The 22,773-nt window shown below is 40.2% G+C and overlaps 2 protein-coding genes across 2 annotated transcripts in view; one reads left to right on the top strand and one right to left on the bottom strand.

Annotated features, from left to right (window-relative positions):
• Positions 1 to 22,773, top strand: part of syn2b (synapsin IIb) — a 152,671-nt gene that overhangs the window by 100,780 nt on the left and 29,118 nt on the right. Inside the window, exon 5 of the mRNA XM_049583083.1 lies at positions 173 to 262. Within this exon, the coding sequence (XP_049439040.1) occupies positions 173 to 262 (90 nt within the window). The remainder of the gene's footprint in view (positions 1 to 172; positions 263 to 22,773) is intronic.
• On the bottom strand, positions 1,300 to 18,331 carry LOC125892872 (metalloproteinase inhibitor 4-like). The gene is made up of 5 exons (XM_049583204.1): positions 17,893 to 18,331; positions 8,073 to 8,170; positions 7,385 to 7,499; positions 5,629 to 5,753; positions 1,300 to 4,132 (listed from the first exon to the last, which is right to left on the bottom strand). Exons 1-5 carry the CDS (start codon positions 18,029 to 18,031, stop codon positions 3,935 to 3,937), a joined length of 675 nt encoding a protein of 224 aa, XP_049439161.1. The 5' UTR covers positions 18,032 to 18,331; the 3' UTR covers positions 1,300 to 3,934.

Genomic DNA, 22,773 nt, shown 5'->3' on the forward strand with positions numbered 1-22,773 from the left:
TTTTTGTGACTTTTTGTAGAACCATGCACAGTTTAAAAACACTTTGGTATTTATTATTACCATATGAATAATATGACTGTCCTGTATCATGTTACTGTTAGAAGACTTGTTACACACATTATTAACTCTCTGTTGTTGTTCTCTCTCTTTCCATTGTCATCATCTCCACCAGTTCTCCCAGCTGATCAATAATCAGAAGCGGCTGGGTTCAGATAAGATTCCTCTCATTGATCAGACTTTCTACCCCAACTACAAAGACATGGTAAGATTTTCTCATTGCATATTGTCAATAACCCCCCAGCAATTACACAACTTCTACCCCTCAACAAATGACAAAATGTTTCCATTAATGATTTAGATATTTGTATTACTGTGCTCAACTATTTGTCTCATGGTGGTGAAACATTCTCTAAAAGCAGGAGACAGTGTTGTCTGCCAGTTACTGTAAGTTTTAGAATATAACTCGTCAAATAAAACATAATATTTTATTTTGAATTATTTTCCAAAATGACATTTAACATATTTTAGCTTAATTACTTTCACGTTTGGTATATACAAGTGATTGCCACAAAGCTGAGAATACGCTTTTATGAGTAATAGCACGAGTCATGTTACCTTACTGAGAATTTTTTTAAACATAATATAAATCTACTGCTGAAACGCCAATTCCTTAAATTGAATTTATTAGTTACTATGTCATACTTTCATGTTTTCTTGTCTCACACTCCATGAGATGATTTTTTTTTTTACACAAATGTGTGGAGGTCACTGAAAGGTTGAGTAGGATAAATATAAAACGAGTACCAAGTATCAACTTTCTAATTCTATAAATTATTAATAATCTGAATTTAAAACAAACTTTTGGTAGCCTACTAGAATAGTAAAATTACTTGTTTTTTCTTTTGGGAACATAATCTGCAGTAGAATAAATTTGCAATAAATGTTATTACAATACTCAGCATATTGCAAAACATTTAAAAGTGTTTTGATAATATTATATCATGAGGCCTCTGGTGATTCCCGCCCCTATGAAATACAGTATCTTACTGTATATTACACTCATGAGAGAGGTGAACTTGTTTATTTTCTTTATGCAGTTTACTTACTATGTTCACTGAAGTGTTTATGAGGTATATTATAGGGGTGAAGTACTTATATACTCTGCTTTGTAAATCTTTTTAGTTACTCCTCTGGCTTTTTAGAGATATTCTGTACCAGCTCTCACTGAGGTACCGAAAACTGTTGTTTTCTAACATTTTGGTTGCTGAAGAGATGAAAAAAAGAGTCAGTGTGACACTATTCCATTGAGACATTTTATATACAATCTTTTTTGGTACATGGAAATAGAAAACTCTATATAGACAGAAACAGAGACATAAATACAAACCCAAACAATTCTTTCCGTATAAAACAAACATGAAATTGTTTGATAATGCTTCACTAAAGCCATACAGTTATTATGCGTTGTTACCGTAACAGTCATGTAAGTCTAAATTAATTATTAATATATTTCAGAATCATAAGTTTCAAATATGTCAGCCAAATAAGGAAGTATTTCTTTTCATATAACTGGGCTGTCTATGCAGCAGAAAGATGCAGATACTTTTGACATTGTTGCTATGTGACACGAGAAAACTGAGGAAGAGGGCTGTGGCACTCGCTTTTGCTCAAGAGGTAGAAAATCTACAACTACCAGAATGCACTGCGCAGCAACGGATCAATAAACGCTCCGTTGGGTGGATAAAGTAATATGAGTTTCCTGTCCAAAAGCAATATGGCGGCCAACTGTTAACAATCTTTTAATACAGTTAAACAGTGAGTTAAAATATGTTTCTGAAAACATTTGAGAAATGTGCAACATTTGGACAGAATCTTGGTTCAAATTTAATGAGCTCTGTGTAGTTTTACTCTTTCATCTCAGTTTCAGCCACGTTTACACAATACAGGAAACAAAATGGTGCCCACTTCCTGTTTACAAATTCTAATATTCAGCCAAACAGTGCACTGAAATGTGTTTCTGAAGACATTTTAGGTGTGACAGAATCCTGGATTATACTCGATCAGCACTGCCTAGTTTAATCAGATCAAATCAGATCAATTGTTTGATCGGAGTTTGCTCTCCAGTCTCTCAATCTGCGTGTATCCTTTCATTGCTAATGTGGAAGTGCAATCTGTAGCTCCAGCAACAGCCACAGAGCAAGAAAAAAACCAAACACATCATCTGGTGGATTTTAACTGAGAGATGAGCAGGGAGATCTGGGCTCTGGCGAAATGGATGGAAGTTTATCACAGTTCATTTACACACACTACTCACATTGTTATGATTATTATTATGATAGTTACTGTTAGAACAAAAAGCTGGTTTAAAATTTATATTTAAATGTTTTACTGTTGAATGTGACCCTAATATTATCTGTGAATAGTTTCTCACACATGAAGATAACAATAATGCATTTTAATCTGTATGACTTCAGTGAAGTGATCCAGTAACAAGACAGGGGTCAATTCAGATTTGGGTCTTTTAATAAACTTTAAGTCATTATATATTAAATAATGCCTATAAAACAACTATTAAATCACTAATAACAGCTCATTTATCAGTTATTTCTCTCTTGTGCCAAAGTTTTTACTACTTTTTTCTTTAACCTGGAACATTGAGGAGAATCCACTTCCTGTTTTTACAGAGTTACAAAAAAAAACAACTGTGAATTGAACCGTGTCCTGTTACATCATTTCCTCTAAGGAGAGGTGGCTTGGCTTCTACAGGTGGCAGTGCTGTTGTTAAAGCGCTGGATTAGATTTTTGGCACAGGAAACAGAACAGAACCGAGAAAACTACACACACAAATCCACAAGATCACAACCACTACGCTATAAGACAAGATCCGGGTTAGCCTTTAAAATGTTAATTCTCACTCAAGTACAATATTTACATTCTCAGCAATTTGAGAGTATAAACTGTGATGATTTAGATGTACAAGAATTATGGTCATGTATAATTAATGTGTCAGTTTTTGTCAAAATATAATTACTTGGGGAATGTCTGGTGTTGATTTGCTCTATATATATATATACAGTGCATTTTCATTTGCTTGGGACCAGAGTACAAAATTAGCATCATCCACCAGCCAAATGCTCGTAAAATATGTAAGTGGCTGCTAGATTTGCTTCCCTCGCCAGCCCAAAAAAACACTGGTTATCTATTGAGTAGCTGATAAAATTTGAACATTCACTAGCCACTTGGCTGGCGGACAACAAAGCTAATTTTGCACCCTGCATGGGACAGTTATTCGATACTATTTAAAGGTAAAAATTTAACACCAGAATATGTGGGGGAAATGTGTCAGTGCTGCAGTCTACCTGCAAAAATTTTGTGCACATAGGATTTGTTTACAGTATGTACCAGATTGTGGCAGAAACTGGCACTAGTTTCCTCCTATTGTTTGACAGCAAACATCCAACTTCCTACTACTGTCAGTAAATGCATAACCTAAATTACTTTCGTGGGTTATGCGTGAACAAATACAAGGCCTTGAGTATTTGTCAAGGTTATGCATTTACCACCAGGGCATCAGAAATGAAGAAAAGATTCACTCCTGGGTGAATAATGTGCAGTGGAAGGTCTGCTGCTTTTCTTATTCTGTGGAAAACAGCAAGTGAAGTGGAAATGTGTGAGAGCGAGAAATGGAGGAATGCTGAAAGCCCCTGCAGTTTACAAAGATTTTCCTAGCATTGCTGTAGCAACCACCTGAGCTCTGCTAAAAGAAGCTCGGCGTTGAATTAAACCCCCTCAAGCGTAAAAAATCTGCCAATTTTTCAGTGAAATCAGTTGCTACTTTGTGCGCCAAATTTGAGCTACATGAACAAAAGCAGGAGATGTTTCTCAGGACTTTGCAGGAGAGAAATGGAGTAAGATGAATGTCAGAATTTACAGGTCAAGGGTCAGACATATCCAGGAAGTCTTTCTCCGGTGGGGGTCCACCTCGGTACCAGCTACAGGTTGTGTCAGAGCGGCGGATGCAGGCGTACTGCCGAGCCTGCTCCCCGTTTAGGCTGTTATCCAGCAGCCAGTCAGTCCACAAGCACTCATTTTCTCCTGTAGACGCACACGGGACTGTGTAACAGGTGTTGATCTGTGGATACAAGAGTTTTTGAGTCATCAGTTTGCTCACTCACTGATTTTATAATATGCTACTGAATTGCCTCCAATAGTGTTATAAATAAGAGTTTTGTTGGGGTGGAAGTTGGAATGTGTCTTCAGACACATGATGCTTGACTGGAAACAAACCAACCTGTTCTGTCTTTTCATTTCAGTACAAAAGACTTTAAAATGTGCTGCTCAGCCTCTTCTCATCCCCAGGTAGTCAAATACAGACACTTTGTCTCATATTGCGGCGTTTTATAGTAACACACAGGGCACCTTTTAGTATCTGCATGTGACGCACAGCTGAACCACGTTGTAGTTAGGTTAAGGCAACAAACTGCTTGGTTAGGTGTAGTAATGTTTGTTACCTAACACTAACATGACATGACAGTGAGTGAAGTCATTGCACAACAACTGTATGTACATCATGTGCTACTCAGTTTTAACACACTCACACATCGATGGAACAGCCATTGAGAGCAATTCGGGGTCCAGTAAGTTGCTCAAGGATACTTTGACATGTGGACTGGAGGAGCAAGGGATCGAAGCACTGATCTTCTGATTAGTGGGCGACCCGCTCTAACTTCTGAGCCGCAGCCGCCAACCAAAACAAAACCAAAACAACATTTACTTTTGGTTTCACGCAGGACACAAACTGCAGTCTCCTGGGTGAAAGTCTTGTTTTCTTTGACCCATCCACCTCCCCTCCTACGCAGACTTTCTCACTCTTTATACTACATCAGTTGCTTTCAGCGTCAAGTATTTCCGCAAATGGGTTTACACTGGAGTTAGCTGAAAGCCTGGCGTGTCTCATAAAGATGATAGTGTTTGCCTTTGGCGTCGATATCAAACACTGAGGAGCATGACAAAGCGTCTACATTTGACGACCTGGGGATAAGAACAGGCTGAAGAAAACTATATATTTGAAAGTCTATTGCACTGAAATGGAAAAAAATTATCAGAATATTTTCTAAAATGTGTCTTGCCTCTCAGGACCTACACTGTTTCAGATAAATACAAAAGTACAAAACACAACATTGAACCAAACAACACAACCATACTACAAATGCTACATATCACATCTGACACAATGAGACATGGATGCAGTGTAAACAAATTTAATCGCTCTCATTTAAATTCAGTGTTTGACCCAGGTACGCTGAGGCCTACTGAGAACCCACACTCTGATTTAGTAGTCTGACAGACTAAAGGAACAAAAGAGTTCTTTAATCTGCTCAGTCTTGCCTGTGGGGCTCTAAATGTTCTGTGTGATGGCAATGCTGATATTCTTCAAATAAAATGTGAGAGGGGCCAGAGACAACATTCTTTCAGTATACGCACTTTGAAAACTTAACTCACTGACAGGATGGGAAAAGTGACCTATTGTCTTCCTGCTGCTTTGTTTCCTGAGGCATCTCTAAGGCAGATAGATGAGTGGGACACAGATAAATATGCATGAATAGAGAACAAACAGTCCTTACTCACTCTGCATTCACAGCCCATCTGGTATCTGTAGTTGAGATTCTTCTTCTGCGACAGTGATAAGTTGTCCCAGGACTCTACCAGGTCACATTGGCCGATAGAAATTCTCCCATCACTCCACATACTTCCTGTTTAGTGACATCACAACAACAACATTTAAAAGGCTCATCTTGCATGAAGCAAAAAAATTTTATAATGCTGTATTTAACAGCCTCAGGGGATTATCATTTCATAACAAACATTAGTTCACAGCTGTTCACACTCGGCTTGAGTGATATAACTGTGACTGCCAAAAATATGGCCAATAATTTACTTTGTTTACAAAACATCTGCTTGTTAGAAGACAGAAATACATATCTGCTTTCTTCCTGGTACCCCTTTTCCACCAAAATTACCATGTATATGCTGGGTCTTTAGATGTGGTGAAACACACTAAAACAGGGGATAGACTTCTTTCCCCCTGCCAATAGATGAGTGTGCCTTTTTTCTGGTGTGTCACAGTAACTAAATGGTAGAAAGCAGCATGGAGGTCAGCGCAAATGCCACTGTAGTTACTTCTTTTTTACATCTGTTATTTATTCAGTCTCTTTCAAATGTGGTGCCAACGATGTTCAAGAGTCACAGAAGTTACTGGCCATCGCACCTGAAAAGTGCCGAAAATTAGCGCATCCATCCAGGTGTCATGTTTCCATCACTGCTGATCAGAGCTGGAGCAAATGAATACCAGTGACTAATGTCATTTTTCCCAACAGTGAATGCTGATTGAAACCCTCCCAATAAAGACAATAGCCAGATGTGACTAGACGTTTTAGTCCAGTGGGAAAGGAGCTTAAGAGTTACAAGAAAAGATGGATACCACTTTCAAGTCCATGTACCACTACTACTTTCCCACCTCCAGTAGACGAGTATGCTTTTTTTTTTACCTGGTGTGTCATGTTTGACATTATGACTGTGCCGGAAAACAGGTTAGTAAACAGTAGAGAGCAGCATGGAGGTCAGTTAAAATATCACAGTAGTTACTACTTTTTTAAATCTGTTACTTATTCAGTCTCTCTTTCAAACATGGTGCTGACGATGTTCAAGTGTTGCTTGGATGAAGATGAACTTAACTGTTGCACCTGAAAAGTGCCGAAAAGTAGCGCATCCATCCGGGTTTCATGTTTCCATCACTACTGATCAGAGCCAGAGCCGATAAATACCTGTGACTACTATCATTTGTCCTGACAGTGAATGCCGATTGTAACCGTCCCACTAAAGACCAAAGCTAGATGTTAGCTGGCTTTTTTTTCTAGTGGGAAAAGGGCTGAAGAGTTACATGAGAAGATAGATACCACTCTTAAGTCTGGCCTGGTTCTTGATTTTTGTTCAGATTAAACAACAGAGATATAACATTTAAATTAAAGAGCTCTAGTGACCCTGTTTTGTCAATTTTGTTACATTTGGACAGAGCCAGGTTAGCTGTTTCACTCTGTTTCCATTCTGTATGCAAAGCTAAGCTAACCAGCTGCTGCCTGTGGCCTCATATTTAATGTACAGACGGCACGTGGCATTGATGTTCTCATCTAACACTTAGCAAGAAAGCAAATGAGCGTATATTTCCCAAAATATTTTCTAAGTATTACATTTGGGACAAAACAATCATCCTACCGCTGTCCCTGCATATTTCTACTGAAACTGATGTACCACTTTATTACTTTACATAGCCCATCCTTTGTCAGACTGTCTGTACAATATTAAAGCAAACCACTGCATACTGTACCTGAGAGCAGATAGCCTGCTTTGTTGTTGGAGTCCAGTTTGACTCCACACAGTGAGGAGAAGACTGGGGTGTACACATACTGGATGTCCTTGGCCTTATCAAATCCTTTGAACATCTGAACACAGAGACACACAGGGAGAAGAGAGTGGAGAGGAAAAAGGGAGGGAATAAGCCTGGCCTAATATAAAATAAACACACCATTACCACTAACTAACACCGAACCACTAACACAAAGCGTTGGTATTTGCATCAGTGTGAGACTGTGCTGGTATTTGACAAGCTGGGAATTAGACTCAACAATCAACTGTATTTCTCCAGAATTGCCTACTGAACATTTAATGCCTCAAACAGATTTGAAGTCAACTCCAAATTGTAGAAATAAAACTGGCTGCAAATCAAACAAATAGAAATTCTGATTATTTCGCAGACAGTTCTGCTGAGTATTCATTATTAACACCATATGGTGAAACGGAGACGGACATTTGGACCATTTAAACTAGACTGTTTCTTGTGTGCTTGAGTGTTCCCAACTGCAGACCAATCAGAGTGTGTTTACTTTTCCCCGCAGAAAATATGTAGCCAATACCCACATAAATAATACATCTATCCACACAGCGGCATAAGCAGTAAAAATGATGTTATGTCTGCACCGCCAGCAGCAGCTGGCGCTGCTGTCCAGAGATCTCACCTTGATCATTTTGATTTCATATTGGATCATCTTCATGTAAGGTGAGGAGCTGTTGCTAGGCGACACAATCTTCTCTCCAGAGATCTTTGCCCTTATCACTGTCGGGAAAAGAAGGGGAAAAAAACAGAAATAAAGGAGGATTAAGATTAATTGAAATGCCAGATAAATGCGAGAGGAGAGATAAGAAGGTGATTTACATGCCTGAGACAATGGGAACACTCTGAATTATGTTTATGATCAAGTTAGAAGGTTTTCCCTTTTCTCTAGTTCATAGATAGATAGATAGATAGATAGATGTCTTTCTTCCTGTCCCCCCTCCTTTTCTCTCACTTTGCCTGTCACTCGTCTTCCTTCCTGCACAGACAGTGTAGCTGTCCCTCTCAGTAGTGATACAGGATGTGTCCCTCCTCTCCTCTGGGAGGGAAATCACAACCCACATGGAATAACAAGTAGCTCTCTGCTTGCACACTCCCATTAACTGACTCCACACACACACGCAGTCACACACAGTCACGCACATTTATGCATACAGTAGATTACATGCCACACACACACAAACTCAAGCCAAACCACGTCTGGCATAGAAGTGTCCTCACATTACTTTATGGTAAATCAGGCAGAGGGGTACAGTATCAGGATAATTGGTCTGTGGTTCTCAACAGGAAGGTAACCCTGAAGTCGTATAATTTTACAACCTGTCATTTAGAGACAAAACACTCGTTGCCTTTTAAATATTATTAATGTTGTACGTTTTACTCACACAGACCACAACATGCCGTTCACACTGTGCCAAATCAAACAGCGTTATTCCAGACATCATTGCTACAGAACCGCTTTTTTTTTTCTCCTGCCATCGAACCCATAAAATCTGCAGTTTTATTAGACATCTGCATGACTCATTATGTTAACTGCCAAATTAATCCCTCTGTCAAACATTTCCTTTGAACTAATAACACTGCCGTAGCTCAATCAATCAAACATAATTAAATTTATTATTATAGCTTTCTCTCAGTTTGTCAAAAAGTCCTACAAAGTGACTTTGAACATAGCAGACAACTGCATTAACTATTATCTTACATTAACAGAGAAGCAGTGGCACCACAGTACAATGCAGACTGTAAACAGTGCGTACTTATCAAACAGCATCACATACTCAAAACTGTGGTAAGACTGTAGTAAAACCAAAAATACGACAGCAACAGAAAAAGTGTAAGGCATTGATTAAATGGTGTGTTTGTCTGCTTTAACGCAAGCACATACTTAGCTTGTGTCAACCACGGACCTTATTTCAGGCAAACACCCTTTTAAAAAACACATTGACTTCAAGACAAAGGGACTGGGAATGCTAAAACGCTAACTCATTTCCGCGCGTTAGGACTCATTCCTGCACCACTCTATTGTGGATGTGCTTTTTTAATCGTAACCTCTAAAAGACTTTCACGTTTTGTACTACGACATGAAATATGTCTGTAAATACCTCACTTGTGAGTTTTGATGCCTTTATGTGTCTTAAAAAAGTTGGTTGCAAACGAGTGGCGAAATTAGACTACAGAACATCATCACGCCAAACATGGATTTACAGCCTCGTTGTGATGGTGACGTTGCCTCAGATCTTAGTTCTGCAATAATCCAAAATCCAGTGGAAAAATATCATAAGCTTTTTGCTGAAGAAACCAGAGTGATGCTAACTTCCATGTTGGCCTACAAATACACATCCCTGCACCTCTCTATCGGAGTTGGTCCTGCAAGCTACTATTTAGGATAACCTCGGCAGCTCTGTTCTGCTTATGGGGTATACACCAGACCTCAATATGACGTTAAATTAAATTTTGGTTGGAATGAAAATCAGTTTGATGACATTTTAAATGACTAACGATGTTATAATTTCACGTTGTGCGGTGAAGTTTTACAGACATTGGATTTTGTTCTCCATACCTTCCAACTAAATGTTGTTCTACATCAAAATTAAAATCTAATCTCTGTCTTGCTCATTAAAGTATGTAAGCTGAGCAGCTGAACAGTACAGCCCTACGCTGAAATACAAAAACACATCATGTATGCAGCCTTCAACTGCATACTAAAGACAACTTTACAAATACATTGGAAACATTACACAGTCAGCCAGACTGTGCTCGTGCAGATAATATTTACTTAATTAGCTAGCTAGCTCCAGCTAATAGAATTGGCTTGTGACAGCTGTCGTCTCAGCCGACAGAATCAAATGCCGCCAGCTAGAAATGATAAGCTTACTTTTGTCCACCACTGTAAGACATCAAGGACCCATTGCTTCAAAAATGTAGTAAAAATTGTAAACTGCATTATGTGCTGTGCGAGAAAGGAAAGCTTGAGTTGAAAGCTTGAAACATCTCACTCTTAACTTGTGAAATACAACAGCTTGGTCTTTGGCCTTACGCTTAAAACTAGGGACGCCTCTAACGACAGTTTTCACAAGAAATGTAGGTTTTGCCACCAAAATTACTTTAGGTTTAAACAATAAAATTACATGGTTAGGTTTAGAAAAACAATCATGATATGTCGCATGACAACGATGTATACACTTGACATACACCAGTAACTCAAGTTGACTTTGGGTGTCACACAGGATATGTACTATATAGTGGTCCAGTGTTTGACCCATCAACTGTCTCTCACTCCCACCCTGCTTGGACTTTCTTACTTTCTACTACGGTATTGCCACCGATATGATTAAATTTCAGTCAGTTGGAAGTCTGATGAGTTTCATACAGACACTGTAATGCGCCTTGTATGTCGATACCACAGGCCAAGAGCCACTGACCAGGCTGCTGTGTTTGACGCCCTGGGAATGAGAACAGGTTGATCATCAACAACATAAATGTTATGTACTTAAATGTCTTATTGCTTGACCTGGTGAGCGTTAACAGTTTTGCAGTAAGCTGCCTGTACAGCTCATTAACTCCGCTGTACAACTGTCATTCCTTGTCTTCCACATTGATATCTCTAAAAGAAAGAAAACAGTCTCCTGTAGCGGCACCAGAGTGAGAAGGAAAAAGAGAAGGGAAGAAACAGATGGGCAGAAGCAGAGCGATTGACCTTGGTATAACCATGAAGGAAAGGAAAAGCTACAGTATAAAAGACGGAGAGACTGTGTGACCCAGCACCCCTCCTAACCCTCACCCTCTCACACAGCTACGCAAACCACCCCCTTGTTTTTGCTTTTCGCCTCATCACATAACTACACCACAGAGCTCAGTGTGTTCTGTGAAATTGGTTCAAGAGAAGAAGAGACTTTCTTCTCAGTTGAACACACAAGTAGATAAAAAGGCAGGCGGGCAAACAAACATACAGACAGAAAGTTAATGAGAACTTGTGTGAGGTGTCATACTTTAATCAGAGTGCATCACATCGCCCACAGCAAGACAGCTGGTCCAAGGACGTTTACTTTATAGAAAATGTCAGGGAGCACAAGATGCTATCTCAGTACAACATCCTTATTTTTCAAACTTACATTGCATGGCCTAATTTAAAGCATGAAGCTCGAATAAAGCATGACAGTATATCTGAAAACATCAGACCTGCACCCGTCAGAAGATTAATACTGTATTGTTATAGATGAGACAATACAAGTGAAGTAGAAATCATCCTGAGGTTATTAAAAATTTAATAAAGGAGGGTTGGAAGCAGTACACATTAGATGGAAACGTCTACTGACCTATGGCATATTAGAAACAAGCAGATATAAAATGCAGCAAGCACGTGGATGCGGTATGATATTTTACAACACATTTTGCAGTGTCTGACCTCACAAGGACACACCTGCCTGTAAAGTCACCTACACACATGCAGCTGTGGCCTAAAAACTGCATGCTAAGAATTAGTGCTCAGTTTGATTAATCTGTTTGTGCATTAGAGTGTCATGGATACATTTTCATTCATCTTCATTAAGTTTAGTTAAGTAGGTATTTGTATAGCCAGAGCCAGAAAGTACAGCATTTAAGTACAATTTGGAGGTGTTTGTACTTTACTGAAGTATTTCTGTTTTGTTCAACTTTATACTTCCACCGCACTATGTCTAAGTGCTATGTATGTACATTTTACTCCACTACATTTAGTTGGTTTGCAGATCAAGTTTTTACATGGTAAGCTTATGCTTAAAAATTAAAAATTCCAGTAATGACGAATTAGCCAATATCCACTCTTTTGTATAAACACATAACATAAATAACCAAGTTTGATAAGGATCCATTGGTTATTAAGCAATAGACAGCTGTCTTTTTTTGTTGGCCAACATGGACATTAGCATCACTCTGGTTCCCTGGACAAAAAGCCAATGGCATTTTTCCATTGGATTTTGGATTATTGCAAGTTTTTTAAGCTTAAATGCAATCACCAGAAGTGAAAAGCTACGGCACGGTAGCAAGACTTCAGCGCCACTACAACAAGGCTGTAAGGCCTTGTATGACATGATGACGTTCTGTAGTCTCATTTAGCCACTTGTGAGCAACCATCTTTTTTAAGATGCAGAGAGATGTCATATTTATATTAATGATAAACACAGACCGTATTTCAGGCATCTAACCAAAAACCCATCCAAAAAAATTATTGACTTCAAGACGAGGGAAAAAAAAAAAAAGAAAAAAAGCTAATTTCTGTATTTTATTCCTGCAACACTCTGTTGTGACCAAGAAATGTACAGAGCAAAACATTTTACAGCTGAAAGATAAACCTGTCACCTTGTAATAAACTTTATCTCTGGAGTACAAACTTTGTAATAGAGACCTTGTTATAAAAATTACCTTGACATATCCAAGGCATTTGTTCTGCAATTTGTTGTTACTTTTTGACCCATATATACACCGGTACCATTTATCTGTGGCCAGAGTTTCCAAACTAGTTCTGTTTGAGCCCTAATACTTGCCTATATATAAACCCAGCCAATGTCACAGTCTAGCTTCACTAAAGGAATATTGTTACTTTTACTTAAGTAAAAGAATATCTGAATACTCACACCACTGGTTAAGGGTATTGTATTGTTTTTACAGGCCAATGTCACATCTTCTATTGAGCAGTAAAGCATCAGCACACCCACATTCTCAACTACTATTACACCGCTGAATAAGGCTGTCATGGTCACCGCACAGACGTAAACTGTACCAACGATGACCATCATAATATTGCTCTCTTTGTTCAGCGCAGCTCTTTGATCTGCACTTCCTTTGGCAACAAGAAACATATCTGAAAGCAGATGAAGTGCTCTGGCAAATTAGCCATCCCATTTAAATCTTCCCTTTTACCAGCATAATGGGTCTATGTGGCCTGTTAATGGTAAGCAATCAAATAGGGATCAAATAGTTGGCAGTCTGAGTACTGGCCATGTATCAGTGCAGCATGGAAGAGGACAGAAGTTGCTGTAGCCAATTAGCCAAGAATAGTACAATCATTTTTCATTACACTGAGATCAGTGGTTTTTAGTTGGATCACCTTCCAGACGTAATAGTGTTTGGGCACTGATTGTACATTTTAGTGACATTTATTGTAGAAAATAGATGAAATAACTGAACAGCAAAACTCCTTTTATTCCAAGTTTGTTGTCTCTTCCTAAAATGATTCTCGTGGCCCAGATTCTCTGAAATATTTACCCCCCACCTGGACGTCTTTGAACTGCGCAGTCTAGGTTACCCACTCAATTCAGTTGCTGCAGCTGTGTTATGAACAGGAATAAGGACAGGCACGTCTGCAGTGTGAAAGTGGCTGTGCATCTGCCTCACAGCTACATAACCAAAGAGAAATATTGCAAACTTGTACCATGAGAACTGATGTAGTAAGTAACTTCCCCCCTCCCTGATGAATCGGCACCCTTGTCATGCTCACAAAGCTGGACTGTCAGTGGGCTTTCACACTGATATTGTTAGTATGCAGACCATTAGACCAAGCCTATAGACATGGAAATGAAGTGGGGAGAGAGAGGGAAAGAAAGAGAGAGAGATGGAGTAGGCTGTGTTGGCATGGCTTGGCCTCTGTCCAACACACACACACTCACACTCATACACACAATCCCAAATACACAAACACAGGCCAGGGAATCGTCCAAGGTTTGTCCAGATGGGATATTGCTCAGATGTACAGCTTTATTCAAAGGGCTCATCGACTCTGACAACGCTGTCAGGTCAACTAAAGGCCACCACTGGCCTATGCCTAGAAAACAACCGGGACAGTGTAAAACAGATGCCACTGAATGAAAAGTTTTCTTAGACACACTTAGTGTAAGTGAGGGATTTTCTTCATTTGTTATTCATGGGTCTAAAAAGTTGCAGCATTCCTAAAAGGGACCAAAGAGTCTTGAATCCATTCAGGAGTGGACTCATACATTTAATACTAAACGCGGAGTTGAGCACTGAGCGTACCCTGAGGAAATGGGATCCAATTACATAAGAACCTGTGGTTAACTGATCATTTGTAAAGTCCCACCCCCTTGTTACTGTTGCTATGCCTGTCAAGCTTTCTGCTCCTGCACAGTGTGCGAATTCTAGCATCGTGAAGGCATGACCCACCCCACTCTGCATCTGGATTGGGAGCCCAGTCTAACTCCAAAGTTGTCGAAATCCAGCGTTTCGGCAGTGACTTGCGGCGTCAGAAACCAACAAAAGAAGGCTTCCTTAAACGTTGGACATGATACGTGGCCGGTTGCATTTATAGTTTAATTGTGCCCTATGGCGTCAGGGGGAACGCGTAGGAACAAGGACAAAAGTTACGTGGCGAAAGTCCGAGTGGGGTGGGCGGGAGTGGTGGTGGATGGGTCCAGCACTGACTTTCACCCCAGAGAGTGGTGTTCATGTCCCGTAAGATACTAAAGCCAAACCCTGTTATTTTTTACTAAACCCAACGGTGTGTTTTTGTTGTTGAAGGGGGAAAAAAGTCAATTTGCAGTGCTGTACCGATGTAGTGCATTTATTTTGAAGACACTATGTAAACGTTAAATTTCATGTTAAAACAGAGGTGTATTTTGAAAGAAGAGAATTTGACGTGGTGTCCCAGAACATTAACAACCAAATCACTCAGGGTACCTTGCACATTGTATGTGGATGTGAAAAGTCCATGACCAAAACATCAATATGTGAAGAGGTCAGAGTGAGAATGTGTTGGGATTGACCCTAACCAATTCAACCAACAAAGGCAACAAGTACTAGCCAATCACAGGGAAAATAGGGTGGGTTATGCCTTCACTGTCCTGGGATTTACATATTTAAAACAGTGCATATGAAGTTTAAAATGTTAATGGTGGCAGACTTAACACTAGAATTTTTTTTTAAACAGCAGATACACAACCTTGATTAGACGTAGACAGAAACAGCCTCTAAATTCTTGCCGGTAACCACTGAATTTACCAGCTGAAAACTATCACTTGCATATTTGACTGTAGCTAGCTAGCTAACTAATTATGATTAGCTCTATCACACCTGCATGATATGCTAAAAAGACTGAGCAGCATTTTTTTTTTACTGCAAAGTGGTTAGCCCTGGTATTACATGCAGTGCTGTATGTTAGGGGGAAAATTAAACTTTAAATTGTCTAAAGCTAAATCTTACAAATTAGCACCCCTGCCAGTGAGGTTAGGTTTAGGAAAAGAATCGTGGCTGGGCATTATCTTGCAATGTAACCAATAACCAAATGAAGTGATGACTTCATGACTTGAGCCATCTCTGGGGACACAGACCCCAGTCTCCTGGGTCAAAGTCCTGTGTTTGTTTGACCCCTCCGTCACTCAAACATTCCTCTGTACACAGACTTTGTTGCTCTTTATAATACGTGACCTGATCTACTCCTCTGCTCCCGTCATGTTAGAGAGGACAGCCTGCAGTGCATAAGTCATGTGATCACAGCTTCTTGACTCAAGATTACAGGGGTTATAAATTAATTATAGTCCATTCATTTTTGTGCGTATAAGTACGAAATGCAAATGAAAACAGCCTGACTTGGACAAGACAAATGTTATGAGATTTTGAGGCCTATTTAATGCAACTCTATGTCGGGAAACAAATGTGCTGAGGTTCCTGAAGTGTGTGTGTCCTCAGATCAGGACAGAGCTGCTAACATTATACTAATCTCTGATAGCAGCATCCAAAAACAACTCCATGACTAAATACTACACAGCAGATGACATAGTCCTAAATGAGGCTTTTTCTAATGTAACCTGTAATCCCACAAAATTATGTAGTTAGTTGATGATATGTTGCTTGGCTTTGGAGGTAATGTTAGTAAATTAGTTAGCCAAATGTGCTAATGTTTGAGGCTTACTTCAGAGCAGAAACACACAGTTTAATCTTTTCTTTAAACTTTTGCTCCTGTGTTTTTGGTTAGGAAAGAATAAAATAAAAAATTACAACTCTCCAAACTCACATTCCCATACACACGTGGAGAAGTAGTTACAGTTGCTAAACTATGATTGGACGAATAAGGGAGGGGTTTAGAAAACAGTCAAGTGGAATCCATTTTGATTGGGTCCAGTGGTTCACAAACTGAGAAAAAGTGGTTCAACATGTCACGTCTGCATTGCTTCATAACACTTTTGTTTCAATAGTTCAGTATTTTTTGGGTTCTAATGTTACCCGAGAGAACGAAGGACCAAAACATAGTTATAAACCTGGACCCAGTGCTAAACCAGCGTAGACTTGAAAGTCAAGATTGAGACCTGGTTCAGGTCTGTTTCAGTCTAACTCATCGGGCAAAGTCAGGCCTGTATGAAAACCTCAGATTGCTCATTTCAAGAACAGAGAATGATCGTACAGTCATCTCGGTCTTTGATGACACACTTCATATGTAAAACTCTGTCCTAAAACCACTGCCCCACATACTTTCATTGTGTTCTCATAACCCAGATCTAATTTGGCGTTATGGCGGTTTTGAAAACAGGTCTCAGCCTCCATCTTATCCTGACTACTTTTTTTTTCTTTTGAGACACATTTTCAGACCCTCTCTTAACCTGAAGGAAGAAACAGACCAATTAGAAGACTAAAATCCTTTTAAAAGCAGTTTACTCGTCTACTTTGTCTTTCTCTGTGTCCTCCTCCTCTGCTGGAGTGTAACCTTTGACAGAAGCACATACTCCAGCTTTCCACAGTCTGGAGCCAAGTACTCAAAGTCAGAGCAGAGTGTTGGTTTTGGCCTGTGCTTAAACAAGAAAGAACTGGATGATGGGAGGAGGAGAGGGGGGTGTCAGACAGAGAGACAGGCAGACAACATGACAGACAGACAGACAGATAGAAAGTAGGCCAGGGCCACTTGGTGTTGGCTGTTTTTTTAGGGTTTGTTTTTAAGTGATTAAGAGCAAGAAGACTCAATTATGTAATGAGGAAAAAACAGATACCAGGCTGCCCTGTTTTCAGATAATAACACAAGAGCTGGTAAGAAACACAAAGGCCAGTCGGGAAACAACTACATGTGTGCATGTAATTCTCATGAATGTCGTTCACGTGTAGTTACCAATAATTGATGCTCTAACAGTCCACCACACTTATATTTTATATTGCCTCACTATATATATTGCTATAAATCAACATTTCTTTCACTTAACCCACAAGAAAAGCTTAATCCCAAGGCTCTATCGATTAGTTGTCACAGTAGGTTTTAACTGTGGATTGGATTTTTTTTTTTCCCCTCTTGGAAAATCCAATTAAGTTGATCAATAAGCCAAATCATCAATCAGTCAGTTCACAGGGGAGGGCCATTCCTCCATTTTTAAAATCATACACTCCCTTTGTGTTATTGCTCCATCTTAAAAACTTACAGTCAGATTTCAGCTTTTTCAAACAGAACCGAAATAGGTCTCCAGTTATTAACTCACCGATCTCAGCGCTGCAGAAAAGCTGCTGTGGGTGTGCCGGGTTGCAGCTGCATCCCTCCACAACTTCCTCCATGCCTGCACCAAGCAAAAGGAGCACCCAGAGCCCCAGACACGCACTCCGCTTCTGGGACATGGCCATAATGACTCTGGCTGCCACTGACTGCTCCACCACTCGACAAACGCTGGGCAACCTCTCCTGATCCTGTTAAGTTCCGCGGGAAAGGCAAATCAGGCAGCAGTGTGGGAAGGATGAGACAGAAGAGTCGAAGTGGTGGGATGAGCTCTGCTGAGCTGAAAGGCAGCTGTGGATAGAAATGTTTTCATAAGTTTAAAGTACACGTCTGAATTCAAGCTGGAGCAAAATAACTTGAGTTGAAGGGAAGTGCTGCTGCCACTGCTCTCCCTCTTTCTCCGTCTCTCTCCCTCTCCCCTCTCTGTAGACAACACACTGAGAAACTTACAATAGTTGGATCCCCTCACACTCTGGTCTTGAATGCTGAGAGGGTCGCACACAGGGAGCCTCTTATGTACTCAACAATTTAGGGACAGCCTCCTCAAATGCAGGAGGAAAAAAAAAACTACCATCCTTTGCCTCTTCTTGTCCCCTCTTTTGATGTCCTCCCTCTTCTCCCATTGGCTGCCGTAGGTGTATTCATGCAGTTAGTCATGAGAATTATGACTGTTTAAAGTTGGACAGGGTGGTGAGGCAGAAATTAAATATGACCTTTGAAAACAATGCTCTTAAAATAACTTGTGCAGGTTTTTTGTTCATGATTAATGTTCTTTTCAGATTCAGCTTATGTGATCATCGGTGCAGCATCTGAGTCATAAATGCAAATGACGATCATAAAAAATAACCATTAGTTAGTTGTAGAGTACAAGTATTGCTGTAGTGGTGTCAACACAGCACTGCATGACTAATTAAATAAATTACTGATGTGACTTCCTGTACCGATCTGAATGGTCAGTAATTCAGATATCCTGTATCTGCATCCATGTCCTCGTTTAAACTTTGTACTGTATTTGTTTTACTGCGTCAATATTCCAATCAGCAAGGGACTATGTCAACATATGAAAGGTGTGACATGTCCACTGTATGTAAACATGGCAAAGTGTATCCATTTGATTCCACTGTAAATTGAAGCCAAAATAACCCAGGACTCTGTCACTGCCATCTTTCACTGGCAATGACATTTAGAGCCAAAAGCCCCTTTTACACTGCCTCTGCAAGGCAGGAATATCGCACTGTTATTCTGCCTCACTTTATTATAAAAGTAACAATTGCGAATGGGGGGGGGGGGGCAGAGTTGTCTCGCCTTGAAGCTAGCAGCGGAGGTAGTAACAGCACCAAATCAATGTTTGAATAAAAGGGACAGCTGGCAGGACAGGACCATGGATGGGTTTGACTTTTTGACAATCTGTTATGTGTGCAACTAGGGATGGGAATTGATAGGATTTTATTGGTATCAATGCCATTATCGATTCTGCTTATCGATCCGATTCTTTATCGATTCCCTTATCGATTCCTCCTGTGAATTAATGATATCACCTCCTGTTGTTTGTAACCCAAGACATCTGCTTTCATAACGTTTTATTATGAACCTTAAAGCCATGGTCTAGTTTAGAAAGACGATGAGAAAGATTTGAAAAAAAAGGGCCAGTGAGGCTAACAACAACAGCGTCCTGCCACCATGTACCTGCAGCGGGGATGCGCGAGGCTCCACAGTGGGCTAGCAGCTTCAGGGAGGCTATTAACAGCGTGAAGTGAAGCCACGGCTTTGACTGCTTCTGTCTCTCCGCCATTACTTCTTCTTTGTTGTTGAACGTGCTGCTGACTGACGAGCATAGATTCGGCGTAATGAAAAGAATCGATAAGGGAATCGTTAAGCATAAAGGCTAATGATGTCGATGAATTGAACCAGTTGGAACTGGTTCTTAACAGGAACCGGTTCTCGATTCCCATCCCTATGTGCAACCCACCTCTGGGAGATTTGGAGAACAGTCAGTAACAGTTAGCAGCTAATTCAATGAAGAGGAACAGCCAAAAATGGCCACAAATTGGGAAAACAATGAGGTCTGGGAGCGCCTTACCCTCAGAGCAGAAGATGAGATCAGCTGCCACATAATAGGAATGGCGTTGTGTTATACTGTATGTCATGTTTGGCACACCTATCACATCTTTTTAGCCTCTGGGTTGCAGATATGCTATCTAAAATTACAACACCTGAGCGGCATGATGCTGCTGTCATTTTGTTCTGTGTAAAAAAGGAAAGCTAGCATAATTAAGGGTCTTCGCAGGAGCCCTGCAGCGTGATCTCTGTGTAAAAAGGGCTTAAGTCTGCGAAGTAGTGATCTCCGCTGTATCGATGTCCTGCCCATACACAGGATTAATCATGAGCAGCGCTATTGATTGCAAGCACACGGAATAGCACATATACAGTGGTGGAAAAAAGTTTTCGGACACCCCATGCATTTGTGAAATATTGCATTAAGAATCACTCTTAGGTCTTCAAGTGCAATTTCTTTTAGTACAGTCACAGCCAAAATACTAAATAAATCCTAAAAAAGCCATTAAAAACTTAAAATGATTGGTTCCATAAAAATACATAAGAAATTTTGAGTATTGGGTCATTTTGGTACCAGTGATGAAGGTCGTTCTTTTTATTAAAAGACACAATTCTTGTTGCCAAGCTTCATGTCTACATAAAGCCAGCACATTTGAAAGTTCTTCAGACACAAAAATGGCTAAAACAAGGAACCTAACGCAGGAAACACGTCTGAAGATAAAGATTCTCAGCCAGGAAGGGTACAGCTGCCGCCAGATAGCCAGGAAGTGCAGATGCAGTCCTTCAGCAGTTGGATACACTCTGCAGAAATACAGACGAACCAACAGCTTGGAAGACAAACCAAGATCTGGGCGTCCAAGGGTTTCTTCAGCAAGAAATGACCGCATCCTGATCCGCATGTGCAGGCAAAACCGCAGAATGACATCACAGGAGCTTCAGCAGCAGTGGTCAAACCAAACTGGTGTCCAGTGTTCCACCCGCACTGTACGTGGCCGACTTTTAGATCATGGCTTAAGGTTCTATGAGGCTATCAAGAAGCCCCTGATCAATGAGAGACAGAGGTTAGCCCGGCGTCGTTGGGCCCAGGCACACAAGAACTGGACAGCCAGGAATTGGAAGAAGATTTTGTGGTCAGATGAGTCCAGTTTCCAGCTTTATCTTCCTCCTACTAATGTGAGAGTGCATGAAGGCCAGGCGAAGCATTATCTCCAGCATGTACAGTACCTACTGTCAAGCATGGCAGTATCATGGTTTGGGGATGCACGAGAGCTGCTGGTGTTGGTCATCTCACTGTCTGTGATGGCACATTGAACCCAACCCACATGCTCCCTTCTGCGCGTGCACTGTTCCGTCGAGGTAAAAACTGGATGTTTCAACAAGATAATGCCCCTTGCCACACATCCAAGGCCAGTAGAACTTGGCTGCAGGAGCACAGTATCCAGGTCTTAGAGTGGCCGGCTCAATCCCCGGACATGAGCCCCATTGAAAATCTGCGGTGGATTATCAAAAGGTCTGTTTCAAAGCATAAACCAAAGAATTTAGAAGAATTAAAAGCAGTAATTCAAGAAGAATGGGACAAGATTACCCCTCAACAGTGTGAAAGGCTCGTGGGGAACATGCCAGCCAGGATTAGAGCTCTACTACGTGCCAATGGCAGGACTACTAAATATTAATTTGATGATGTGATGGTTTATTTATTTTTTGTTCAGTTTTGAACACATTCTCTGTTATTTGTTGACTTTGATACCGACAATGTTGAGAACTGACATATTGAAACTGTCAAGAATTTAGTTTTGTTAGTTTTTCTTGTAAACAATAAACAAAAAAATATAATTTGTATTTGTTTGTATCTGTCTAATGCAGCCACACCTTTTGAAACACAAAAAAGATTTTTCCACAAATATTTCATGATAATATTTGAGATTGTGTAAAATTTTAAGGGTGTCCGAAAACTTTTTTCCACCACTGTAGGTGTCAATCATGAGGTCAAACCCCTTTTTTATAGCATCAAAAAATTAGTTTAAACCAAACTTATCAGAAATAATGAACACTTAAACAAGATTTATCTGAAATGACAGACACCATTTTTGAGAAAGATTTTTTTAGATTTGGCTCATGTCCCCTCCACTAAGAATTTCCCAGTTTGGGATCAATAAAGTACAAAAGTACTATCTATCTATCTAATGAGGAGGGGGAGGGGTTTATGATCTATAATGCAGCCAACCACCAGGGGGTGATCTAGATGATTTGGCTTCACTTCTGGGAAGCTGTCATGTTGTCCATCTTTATTACACAGTCTTTGGTTGCGATGAACCCAAAATTATTATTCGAGTCTTCAGGTTACCTTCATTCTACAGAGTGCTTTAGCAACTTTCAGCTCATTGTTTTGGTTTTATGGCCCTCAGATTTACTGCTCTGGTACACTCTTTCTGCTCTCATAGTGTAGCTTTGAGCAGCAGCAGGCAGCTGTTTTGAGCAAAAAACTAAACTCACTATGGAGCGAGTTTAGTTACTCAGAATGAGTTAGCAAATAGCTAGTGAGCATAATGGAGAATTTGTGGCTTAAGAGCCAAATATCTCCGTCAAATTCATGCTAATGCCACTCCATGTCTGCTGGATTCGTGTGGAGCTGCTCTGGGGTCACATGTTAGAAAAAAAAAACGATGTAAAAATGTGTGTGAACAGATTTTTACAGTTAGAAAATGTAAGAATCACTGGACACTTCCATATGATGTTTTAGTCAAAGCCACATAGAGCCACTAGAGAGGGGCTAAAGATGCATGCAGCTCCAGTGCTGCAGGTTTCCCCTGGTTTA

This window comes from Epinephelus fuscoguttatus, linkage group LG1 (assembly GCF_011397635.1).
Source record: "Epinephelus fuscoguttatus linkage group LG1, E.fuscoguttatus.final_Chr_v1".
NCBI lineage: Eukaryota > Metazoa > Chordata > Actinopteri > Perciformes > Serranidae > Epinephelus > Epinephelus fuscoguttatus.

Bases quoted from the DNA above. Each gene is read 5' to 3' on its own strand.
- LOC125892872 (XM_049583204.1), bottom strand. From the start codon at position 18,031: ATGGCCATGTCCCAGAAGCGGAGTGCGTGTCTGGGGCTCTGGGTGCTC. The intron at 8,171-17,892 runs GTGAGTTAATAA...TTTTCCCGACAG, and splicing joins TTTCTGCAGCGCTGAGATCG to TGATAAGGGCAAAGATCTCT. The intron at 4,133-5,628 runs GTGAGTAAGGAC...TTGTATCCACAG, and splicing joins AGATGGGCTGTGAATGCAGA to ATCAACACCTGTTACACAGT.